Source organism: Stylophora pistillata, chromosome 5 (genome assembly GCF_964205215.1).
Source record: "Stylophora pistillata chromosome 5, jaStyPist1.2, whole genome shotgun sequence".
NCBI lineage: Eukaryota > Metazoa > Cnidaria > Anthozoa > Scleractinia > Pocilloporidae > Stylophora > Stylophora pistillata.
The window spans coordinates 5,398,406-5,410,602 of NC_142523.1; the positions used below are offsets into that span (position 1 = coordinate 5,398,406).

General features: G+C 39.0%; 1 protein-coding gene across 1 annotated transcript; it reads right to left on the reverse strand.

The window, feature by feature from the left end:
• Positions 1-2,473: 2,473 nt before the first annotated feature.
• On the reverse strand, positions 2,474-11,115 carry LOC148729973 (uncharacterized). Its single transcript, XM_088761207.1, has 8 exons — positions 10,931-11,115; positions 8,317-9,149; positions 7,566-7,734; positions 6,041-6,302; positions 5,414-5,641; positions 4,425-4,682; positions 3,360-3,560; positions 2,474-2,891 (listed from the first exon to the last, which is right to left on the reverse strand). The coding sequence occupies exons 2-8, from the start codon at positions 9,140-9,142 to the stop codon at positions 2,529-2,531; spliced, it is 2,307 nt and encodes a 768-aa protein (XP_088617333.1). The 5' UTR covers positions 9,143-9,149; positions 10,931-11,115; the 3' UTR covers positions 2,474-2,528.
• Positions 11,116-12,197: the final 1,082 nt, after the last annotated feature.

Genomic DNA, 12,197 nt, shown 5'->3' on the forward strand with positions numbered 1-12,197 from the left:
TTATGAAGTCAAAATCATTGGCATGAAATTAAATTTTATTAATCAATATTGTGATTAATGGCTTTCGTTGAAACTCTCGTCAGGAATCGTAAAACCAATGTACGCAAGGTAATATTTAGTGTAACCCTCCTCTTTCCCTTCCCCTTCCCCCACCCCTCCCCCTCCCCCTTAGAGAATATTGGACCGACAATAGAGCATTTTGATTGGTTAATTTTAGTTATTGGCCCTCTGACTGCCCGAGTCGTGTAATAACAAAACATTATGGGCTCAAACCATCTCTGCTTAACTTGAAAGTTACAGTCACTCCTTCCCCTCAAAATAATAACATTGCCCAGAAAAAAAAAAAACCGTCAAATCCTTGATTCTATCACTATCTCAGATTCTGTTTAATTCACACTTCACAGCCTCACATCAATAACCATATTCTCCACAGGCTGTAAGTAATAGCGGGACGGGGACGTACGACGTGTGACTCGGGGACGTGGGACACGGGGACGTGGGATACGACACCTGGGACACGGGGACGTGGAACACTGGGACGTGGGACTCGGGGACGTGGGACGCGAGGAAGTCGGGACTCGTTGACGCGCGGGGACTCAGGGACGTGATAAACAAACAACACCTGATTTTTGCGCTGAATCTGTAAAGCATAATTTTCGATGGCCTCGAGAAAGGTATTATATTACCGAAACAGGTCGACTGTTTCCCCTGAGACATACGTAATGTTAGCGACAAAAGTGATCGTTTTTGGTCACGTGACTAAAAAACGATGTTAACACAATAGGCAAACGCACGTGATGACATTCCTTCGCGCTTCTTTGTCCGCGCTTTTGTTGTCTGTTGTAGTTTATCTGCTTTCGTCTAGTAATACAACATCATCCAGCTAAAAGTATTTTATAACATTTCTTTCCGGAAATCGATGCAAACTAATTACAACAGACGAAACTGAGGTGTCTACCTTCGATGATCTGATTCGAATCGCAAGGAATAAATGAGAGTGTTTACAATTTATTCCAGAGAAAACAATGCGGATTCAGTACAAGGACAATAAGAATACTTTCGTCACGAAGTAATCACAACTTGCGTCTGTTGTAGTTAGTTCGCATCAGTCTTCAAGAAAAGAAGGTAACTTGTGAACACTCTAATTTACCGGTATTAGTTCTCCATCAGGATTAAATCGTAAACACTGGAGTTCAACTGAATCCGAAATTTTTCATCAGGAATAAATTGTGGACATTCTAATTTATACCTTACGACTCGCATCAGATCATCGAAGGTAGACACCTCAGTTTCGTCCGTTGTTACTAAATGCCACCGTTTCAAAGTCGCATAAAGCTCGTCATGGTTACGCACGTCTCCAAAAAAAATAGTCTAACCTGTTTCGGTAGTATAATACCTTTCTCAAGACCACCGAAAATTATACTTTACAAATCAGCGTAAAAATCAGGTGTTGTTTCTTTGTCACGTCCCCAAGTTCCACGTCCCAGAGTCCCACGTCCTCGAGTCCACTTCCTCGAATCCCACGTCCTCGAGTTCCACGTCTTACGTCCCCGTCCCACTTTTAGTCACAGCCTTCTCCAAACTCTTCTCTTTACATTTCCTGTGGTGCTTATAAGGAGAATTTGTTTATCAATCAGTTAGCTTGTTGGTGATCATTTACTTTATTCTCATGATCTTAATGAATGGTCCAGCTGTGTTACCGTCAGAAGAACTTAGATGTTGGTCACGCGTAGTGTTTAAAGGGTTAATCATCTTTATTATGTGTGTGATTTGAAAGATGCTGAGTGGTTCTCAGTAGCTTATACTGATCCAACAGAATGGAGTTAGCTTGGAAATGATAAATTATGTTCTTCCTTTTCTGCGAAGAAATTATTCCCCGCCACCACTTGCAGCCATTTGACTGCAGGGAAATGTAATATAATTCCAACCAGAGGACTGTAAAGGGAGCCTTCTAATATTATCTCGTGGTTTTGTATTTCTTTGCAAAGATCAAGAAAACGCAGTATTACTCAGTGAAAATGAAGTCAAAACAATTGAAGCAAAATTCAATTTCACTAATCATTACCGTGATTAACGGCTTTCTTTGAGACTACGATATCTTGTGAAAAATCGTAAAACCGATTTATGAAAGCTACTACTAAGCTTTAATATTTTTCGGGTAAAAATTACAGATAGTGAATAGACCAAAATAGTTACTGTTCTTTTTATAAGAAGACACTAAAGATTGTTCTGCGGATGTTGCAAATAGCTGAAAATTTTGTGCCAAAGATGAAATATTGTGGGTGCTACGTTGCAGATAGTGAAAACACGTTGACTGTTGTTGTGCGCCATGTTGCAGATAATAGGGCACATTGAGAAATGCAGCGTCAAAGATTGCGCAAGCACGTTGTTGATGTTGCTCCCATTTTTGTGGAGATATAAAGTGATTCGGTAATTCGAAATTGGACATACAGCTCAGCGAGGAATCCATATCTTTTTCACACAATATACTTAATTATTCAACTAACATTGACTACTAAATTTACAACTTAAAACTCTTTACATCCCTCTCTGGTGGGGTCCTTTTTGCACGTAATGTAAGATTGTATGTGTTCTTCGAGATACCCCAGAGGGAACTCCCCCTGTCGAAGCAGCTCATAATGGAACTCTTCTAAAGTAAAATCTTGCCCCAGTTCCCTCTCGGCAATGCTTCTGACGCGTGAAAATTCTATTTGGCCAATCATATAGCTAGTGACAAATCCCGGTGCGCTTTGCGAGCGCAGGACGTCCTTCAGTGCCAGGTCAGTATTGTCTTCCCACACATATTCTCTATACATAGCCAGCACGGTTACTTCTGGCAGTTTATTAAAATTTAGATCGATATCCACGATGGCACGAAGAGCGGCTAACAACTGTGAGAAAAAGAGAAAAAAAAGTGTTTGAAATCCAAAAGTGTTTGCCGTTATTATTTCATGAGCCCTTTATTTCATGGGGGTAGGGGGTTGTTGGATAACGTTTTGAGGGGGGAACACAAGGGGATGAATAGTCGCTAACAGAGTATGAAGAGAGACTATGTAAATTTAACTTCCTAAGAGGGGGAACCATTACTAAAAAGCCTCAGCAAGCGAGGGAAGGAGAAAGAAATCAGTTAGATTTTATTGTGACACAACCAAAATTCTCCGTTTCACCTTCCCCCCCCCCTAGATAAAATATTACATCAGTCCCTCTGATCACGAATCATTGCGAATCATCGGAACCAGACTATCTCATCTGACCTGAGTCCTTCTGATTTAAGGACCTGTCTTTCACTCCCCAGTCAAACAGTGTAGATTTTTTCTATATCTTCCACTTAAATAAATTAAAAAGTCTTCGTGCTATACCTGATAGTAAATCATGCCGTATTTTTGCAGCAATATTTCTTTGTCTTGATTGTCTGAGTAGAGATTCGTGTCTTCTGGCAGCAGTTGGTACTCCACGTAGGTCGTCCAACCCTCAGTGAACCCTGGGAAAAAATTTGCTTTTTCCAGCCAGTGAATCGGATCGTTGCAGCTGTCTTCAAAATACTCTGTGTAGCTATGCACCTGCACAGATATAACGGCGATCATTAGATTGACTTCAAATAGGAATTTTCTCTACCATGCAGTGAATTATCAGTGATACAAGTGGGTCCCAATGGAATAATAGCTTTTACAGCTAGCGGTTAATATATTTTTCCCTTTCTGTCAAAATAAAATTTTTTCAAAGGTTGACTATTTTCTACGACCAACAGTTGAAATTTGTCAATACTTATCAGGGGCGGATCCAATAATTTTTGATTGGTGGGGTCCAAACTTTGGTTCAGAAAGGACTGTTGGACTATTTTGAGGCAAATTACTTCTCCCCCACACCCCCTCCCACCAGTCGCGATTGCACGTTATAATTCCTTGGTCGCTTACCGTTTACTTGGATTCATTAAAAAGATCAACTAGTTAAAAAGTGATATACGATCCTGTCGATGTAAGAATTTCAATTTCAAAGTTGTAAGCGTCAGGTCTGTTAGGGGGGGTCCGGATCCCCGGACCCTCCCCCTGGATCCGCCACTGCTTATGACGTTTTACAGCTAACAGTTAACCTCATTGTAACCCTCAAATAAGAAAATAGAAATCAGAAGATCGACTCCTAAGGACCTGAATAAGTTTTGGAGACCGGTCATTTTTTATCGCCCTGAGGAGAGTGGGGTCGGAGGATTTTGGTTCTGTTCTAGTATTATTATGACCCCCTCCTCCCCTTATTGATAGTTCATTGGCAGTAGGTTTTCAATAGTCTCCCTTTATACTTTGTTGGTAACAGCTGATTCCCTTCCTTTCCCATTGAAAAACCATGTGGAAGGCGAGTACTCGTAACATTTTCTCATCCTTTCTCATCTTTTTTTATCGACTTTTGGGACAAAACTGAAATGTTCTTACCTCTAAATGGTGTCCAGGGAGTTGTTCATGGGCGGTGGTCGTAAACTCTGTCCATTTTGGGCCATAATTGTCCGCGAAAAACGGCAAACCTTGAGTAGCTTTAACCTTGCAGTCTTTAGAGCCTGGCGCATATGCGTGAAAGCGAGCATGGGGATGAAACCAAGCTACAACATCCATTGGACAGGCAGGAACTGTGTTCTTGGGACCGCTGCGATAAAACAGTGGTTTGTATACTGGGCCAATATTGTTTTTCATCGTCTGCCATGATAAAAAAGCAATGATACACTTTTTTTTTACTGAGCGCTACGTCCTCCGTAGACCTCACATTTAACAATTATTCCACGAGCGCGCGTTGGACATGGGATGATAGATAGCCAACGAGGCGCGTAGCGCCGAGTTGGCTATAACCATCTCATATCCAACAAACGCGAGTGGAATAATTGTTTTATTAAAAACGCTGCATTAAATTATTAAATTTTATTAAATTTTAGCTCCCTTTTAATTTTAAGCGTACGCGTACGCTTACCATATCGTAGTTTATGGTATATTGGCTAAGCCAATAAAAAGTCTTGAATTGCATTATCCAATGCTCCAGTTTTTAATAATATCTCTTATCCAAGGTATCCTCATGAAATAATTGTAAAATATCCTTTAGTTACGTCTTTTTTTTTCTTTTTTTTTTTCTATTTTTTTTTCATCCTTGATGGGTGCTTCTTTAGATGACCACCCTTTCTTTCATATCCGACCTTTGTTAATGGAATGACTATAGTTATTATCAAACATTCACCCCCAAAGTAATTTTTAATTTAAACGAATTGTTTTCTTTTTTTTCTTTCGATATTACGCTTTCTGATTCCGTTCCTCAAATACCCTCAATGTCCCAAATCCGGAGGTCCTTGGAGGCTCACTAACTTAGAACTGAGCAATCCCTTTCAATGGTATCCTGACAATAGTGAGAGTTTATTTCGTATTATCATGATTACACTTACTTCAACAGTGTTTGTGATCCACTTTTGTAATGCCTTCCATCGCTCAGGACAATACTCTTGTGCGCTCTTGTCGTCATAACATTTTATGTGAGCATCGTTGCCACTCTCGTTCGCAGGAAACGGTTTACTGTTGAACGACATGTTTGAATGTCGTAACACGGCTTTGAAGTCGGTGATAGCTGTGTTATTGTCCTCTTCACCAGTATATCTTTTGGCCAAATCGACAGCCTTTGAAAAGTAAAAAGGATTTCTTTAGTTACTTTCTGCCATTGGAAATAGAGAAAAAGTGAACCATCTTCAAAGTTACGACTCTTTTTTTAACTCAACTCCCTATTTCAAATGAATAAAGGCTGATAGTTTCGAAAGAAACAGTTTGGGGCTGCGTCGGTGGGAGTAACGAAATAATCTGGATATCTCAACAAAGTTGAAGTTGTAAATTGGCCACCGTAACGAATACAAAAGCTGACGTTTCGAGCGTTAGCCCTTCGTCGGAGCGAATAGGGGAATTGTGGGTTGTGTGCTTTTAAAGGCAGAGAATGGAGCTTTTGTATTCGTTACGGTGGCCAATTTACCACTTCAACTTTGTTGATATATCCAATTTATTTCCTTATTTCAAAAGTTTCTCACTTGCGTATACAGTTCATTCAACCTCTTCCAAGCTTTCTCTCTTAGATCAACAGGTGAAATATCAAGAGTTGTAAAGTATTTCATAAGTGTTTGATACGTCTTTGGTCCACTCAGCTTCTCTCCAGTAGGGAGTTTATGGAACGCTGGATGATTTATGTCTTGGACGTCATCATAATACAAAAAAGGAAGGGGTACTTTTCCGAGACCACTGATGGTGTTCTCATCCGTAGGGCAGTTCTTCAAGTACTCGTGCTCAAGGAACCTTCAAAGAAAAATGTGTACAGTAAATGGATTGAACGTGAAGCCTTGTACTTGTCCCCACTTCCCACTCGTAGAAAAAAGCAAAATTTATGCTTACTCTGTAAGGTCGGACGGCAATAAGGAAAACTGTATATCTAACAATTATTCGCCGAAGCCGAGGTGAATATCGTCGATTAATCCCCGAGACGAAGTCGAGGGGGTTATTCGACAATATTCACCGAACCTGAGGCGAATAATCGTTTTAGCATAATTTCAGAGCTGAACAACAGAGAAATTTCTAAAAATCATAACATTTTAGTAACATTTATTAACATTTTATTTTAACGTTTTATATATATATAAACCGCGTGGAGCGGCTTATATAGCGTCATATAAGGAACCGCTCGACCAATCAGATTGCTGGAAACTCTTTGCTCAGCTCTGAAATTATACTAAAGACTGTATATAGACCACTTTCATAAATGGCTGCTGGATCAATATTCTTTTGTTTAAATTTAAATTTGCCTAGGTGGCCTCGTTCTCCAGTACAAAATTCAAAAGAATACATTATCTCAAGCGAGGCCACCCAGGCAAATTTAAATTTAAACAAAAGAATATTAATCCGGCAGCCATTTATGAAAGTGGTCTATAAACTGTATATAAACTGTAAACTGTATACTGTCTATAGTAAATGCCGCGTGACTAACGTTTAAGCAACCTCCCTCGGTTCGGTGAGTTTTTTTCAATTGGTCAATTGTGTGTAACGGTCTTGTTCGTTGAGGAATAATGGGCAGTTTTGTTCTGTCATTTTTGACGTATGGGATCTGAGACAACAAGTATAGACATCATCCGTTGCATTTGGTATTGTTCTTAATTCTTAGTCCTCGGCTAAAGTTAGGTCAATTTGTTTCATTTCTTTGGTTTAGTGAGTATGTCATTAAATCTAGACTCGTCTTGTTTTGAAATATATATTTATCAGGTAATTTGGTTATATCAACTAAGTTCAAATTGTAAATTGGCCACCGTAACGAATAAAAAAGCTTATGTTCTGAGCATTAGCCCTTCGTCAGAGCGAATGACGAAGGGCTAACGCTCGAAACGTCAGCTTTTTTATTCGTTACGGTGGCCAATTTACAAGTTCAACTTAATTGATATAACCTTGTTATTCCCGCCGACGCAGTACCACAGTTTCTTTAGAAACTTTCAGCCTTTATATATTTATTATATTATTCACAAAGGAAGCCATTTTAACTAAAGGAAATGATAGTACAGTTTGGATGTTTACCTCAACATATGTACAGCAGCTTTTGCGATGTTTTGCACCAGAGACCACCTGAAGTATTCAGTCACGTTCATCAGAAACACTTCTTTCCAACTATCGTTTACTGTCTTGGACAGATGCTCGAAATAACTAGAGTTTAATAAAGTCTTCGCAAAGGGCTCATCAAAGATTGCTAGAATCAAGATTTAAAAACACAATCCCGATTATTAGTTAAATCAAAATTTTACTGTCAGAAAAAGAATCAAAAGGAAAGATGATAATCCAGGAAGTCGTCCTTTTGATTCTCACCACCATCGCATGATTCACAAGCGATTCCCCGTATCAAATTTTAAGGTGAGAGGGCAGAATTCATTGGTCTACCGACTCCAAACTTCGAAAGCCGTACTAGCAATATTAGATGGGCCACCTTAGGGGAACGTTTTGGCTGATATGCCGGCCGACTCTCAACAGATACGTAACTCTAAGACCGTTCGAAGTAGAATTACTAGTTTGGGGGGGGGGGAGGGGAGATTGGGAATTTATCGATTAGAGAGGTTGTTTTAGCAACTCCTGCAAACCCACTTCAATGTTGCTTTCACTTTCTTAATTACTAATCAAACTATTCCAATGGACTTATTTAAAAAATTACTTGATTTGTTCTTTATTACAGTCTCGTTGCTACTAAACTACGGACACTCTTGATAAATTTACCCAGATCTACCCTTAAGACGAATGGTCACGAAAACCCAAAAAAAAATAACCAGCTTGTACTAACCAGACTCGCTTTTCAGAGCGTAGGCACGGTACTTTTGGTACTTGATGACGAATAGACCAGCTTGACAAGCTTTGTAGGTTCTCACATAACCTGTTCGGGCTCCTAGTCTCCAGTTCTCCACGTACCGATTAAACGTGCGATTGTAATCCTCAAAAAGATCCTTCAGCTTCTCAAGTTCGGTCATATTCCGAGGCTTGAAATGATTAAAAACCTGATTCAAGTGAGTAAACACATTGCAAACAGGCTGCCAGCAGAACAGGTCGGGTCCAAGCAACCAATCACCGATGTAGTAATCTTGACCGTATGGAGCCCATCCGAAATTGTTCCCTAATATGGCATTAGCCACATGTACAGCCTTGCGCTCCCTTAATTTCAACAGACTTTTATTGAATTTCAGTGCATTTAACTCCCGGCGTAACTCCATAGCCTCGTCAGTGCGGTTCTTGGTGGCATTTGGGGTTGGATCGTAAGGCCGGAAATACATTCGGATCTCTTCGGGCTTTATCCGAGCCATCTGGTATATCATCTCGGGATGAAGTTCGTAGAAGTACTGCCGATGAATTTTTTGAAGCACGGATGTGAGGTTAGTGCGGTTGGCCTCTTCTGATCCCAGGCATAGTGATGTATAGGGCTTTGGAGGAGGGATTTTTGCAGCGAAGAGAAAGATCATGACGAGAATGAAGCAAATCAGCAAAGGGATTGTGACCATGAAAAGGACGGGCACCCATTTACGAGATTTCTTTTTCGTCATGAAGTTTTTTGAGCCAAACCCAGTGGGAGTGATCGCCACTGCAGAACCGCTGTTATATTTATATCCATTCTTCATTGTTAATCTGTCGTACAAGATATGAAATGAAGCTTCCCAACTGTCATATTATTAATTTATGAGTTGAACATTACAAAGATTTATTATAACCGTATCTTGATATAATAGTGTTACTATGGGTTACCCGTGGCTTATCAGCCTTGATGTGGTCAGCGGTCTGACACTCATGCCAGACATCTTGTTGTTGTGAATTAGAGTAGAGATGGACGTTAATTAAAACCTAATTTTCAAGTCAATCTGCCCGTTTACTTTTATCAAACTAACAAAATAAAAGAAATCGAAGATTTAAGTTTCCATGACGAACCGTACTGATAAGGAGACAAGGTGGAATAAAATCAAAGTTAGTGTCAATAGATTAAAGGTATTGAAAATAACTTAGACATTATATAAACAAGGGAAGATTCTCATTTCAAAAAAGTTATACAGCAAAGTATTCACTTGTGAGGTAAACAGAGCTCAAGATGGTATATGTTTCCACTAACATATGAAGCAATTATTACATGTTTATTAAATTACTGAAATATTTCTAGGGTTCTGCGGTCCTATCAATCTGAAACACGGTACCTGTCTATTTCTCCCGAACACCAGAGCACAAAATCTTTTGAACATATACAAAGTAAATAAATTTCAAAATATCCACGATACAGACATAAAAAAACTTTGTATTTAAATCACTTGGTTTGAAACTGTCAGCGACAATCACTTGTTTACAGATCATAGTAAACAAACTCTCCACTTTCGGAGTGCTACAAAAATGAAAGTTAATTGTAAAGCTGTCACTTGTGGAGTTGTAATTTCATTTAGGCAGTAAGAAATACAAACATATTTATATGTTGGTTTTTGGTAGTCTATAGAAATCTGAACTTCTTAAATGTCGTTTGAATATCTTCTGAACTCTGTAGAAGAGTTCGTGACGAGGACTTCAACTAACTATGAAGTCAACGTCATTTGCATAATTAATACCTTCAACGAGAAGTCATGATCATGAAGCAATTGAACTTTATTGCAGGGGTAACCGGTTAGTTTCTCGTCAATTTGAATTCAAACTCTTTGAAGAATTGTCACTAAAATTTCGGTCAAACGTGAGAAGGAGAAATTCCAAAATAACTAACAATAGAAGAGTATATATTCTCACTGAACCTTGTTAAACAAACGATTTGCATGATTCAACAACGTTTAAGTATACGCAAAGTTAGTCGTGTTGTAATTAGAGAGGACCATTAACCTTAGCAATAGAATGTTAATGTACAATGAGTTCAGTGAGTATTCCGTAAACTTAATCACATCAAAACACAATCTTCCGCACAAGTTCAGCCGAGTCACGACTATTTTCAGAAACAATTGTGGTCTACTAACAACATCATAGCAAAACATTTCTCGCTTGGCATCCTTTCGCTTAATTATAAAGTAACGATGTAGGTATTGAATAAACTGATGCTGCCTAACTCGACAATTTTATATCCACATCTCTTTCAAATTCTACTTTCTAATATTATTTGAAAGATTTACTCGACAGAAAATAAAAAGTTCTTGACAACTCTCTAACAGCATAACTTAAACAACATTAACATATGTAAGACTCGCCGAAAGTAAGAGAAAACAAACCAAATCCACGACCGAAAAATGAACAACTTACGGGTTGCTGTTCAAAACTTTAAAATAATTAAATTGGTTTTCTGAGAAAATCAGCTTCAAACATGTAAGGATTTGGTAAAACGTTGACACGAATTTTTCAGCAATATCAAACGTTAAGCGAAACAAGGAACATCTACATCAAACAATACCTACCTTTTGCGACTCTATACAGCATAGAAACGACAGTTTGCAGATGAGTTGGGAATGATTCACCGTCCTTTTCAAATCATAAATATGAAACAAATGTTAACCTCAACGAAACATGGCGGCGTCTGACGATAACAGAAACGTTCCAGAGTGCAGCGTAACACATACCAAACGTGACTGATATTGTGTCCGTTTCAGTTAGAGGCTACTTGGTTATGCTTCACATAAATTGAACAACACAAGACAACCTGATGCTACTCACACGAATTAAAGGGGCTCCGTCACGGTCTGTGCACGTCCAAAGTTCGCAATTTACAATCTGTTGCGATCTGTTGCAATCCTCTCCATCATAAACCTTTCTTGTTTCTTTCAAGTTTGTCATTGCCACTCTAGCCTTTTTCTTTCTTACCGCCGTCATGTTTTATCATTTTCTTTGAGGTGAAAGCATTTTGCAATGCGCTAAAAAATACTCCAAACCTCGTGACAAAACTATTGTAAATGCCTTTTTGTATCGCAGCAGAAATGAATAATGAATTTGATATTTAGCCAGATGCATGTAACCTTCTAGGTTATATGCTTCCGATTTAACTCTCACTTTAAAAACGAGTCTAAAAAGTACTTTAACAGTCTTAGTCCCGACTTAAGATTTTTTTCTTTTCTTTTTCCATTTTAAACGCGCTTGAAAGCAGCTCTAAACATCTCGTATTGTGTAAAGTTATCTTAATATGTTTCATTGTTATAAGTTGATAGTAGTGATCAATATCAAGGAACTCTTTCATACGAGATGGAGAATCAGAAGAGTTCTGTAGCACGATAAATAAACAATTCCAAATGGGTTGTCGCAGTTAACATGCTCGTAGGAAAGACAAAACTGGCACAAATATTCAACGTTTATCTTGCCTATTGATGACACGAATTTTCACGCAAAATGTTCGTGACGAACGGTTTCCGAACTATTTTTAGAGTGGTCATCAGGGCAGCCATATCTTCTTCCAATCTACTTATTCATCCTCAAAACCATGCACTTTGACAGTAGCACTTCAATATTATACTAAGCAAACGAGGACTTTCCTCAGCACGTGGCGATGGCGGAAACAGGGGGGAGGGGAGGGGGAGGGCTGGCGAAGATCCGAGATGAATCCGAAGGTCTTGACAACTTTCGAGGATTCTTGTAACCCGTAATGCTTGGATGAGGCTACGGAAACGCGGAAAAATTCTTCTAACTGCAGCTCCAATGAATAATTTCTCTCCTCATCGTCACAAACATTTCTAC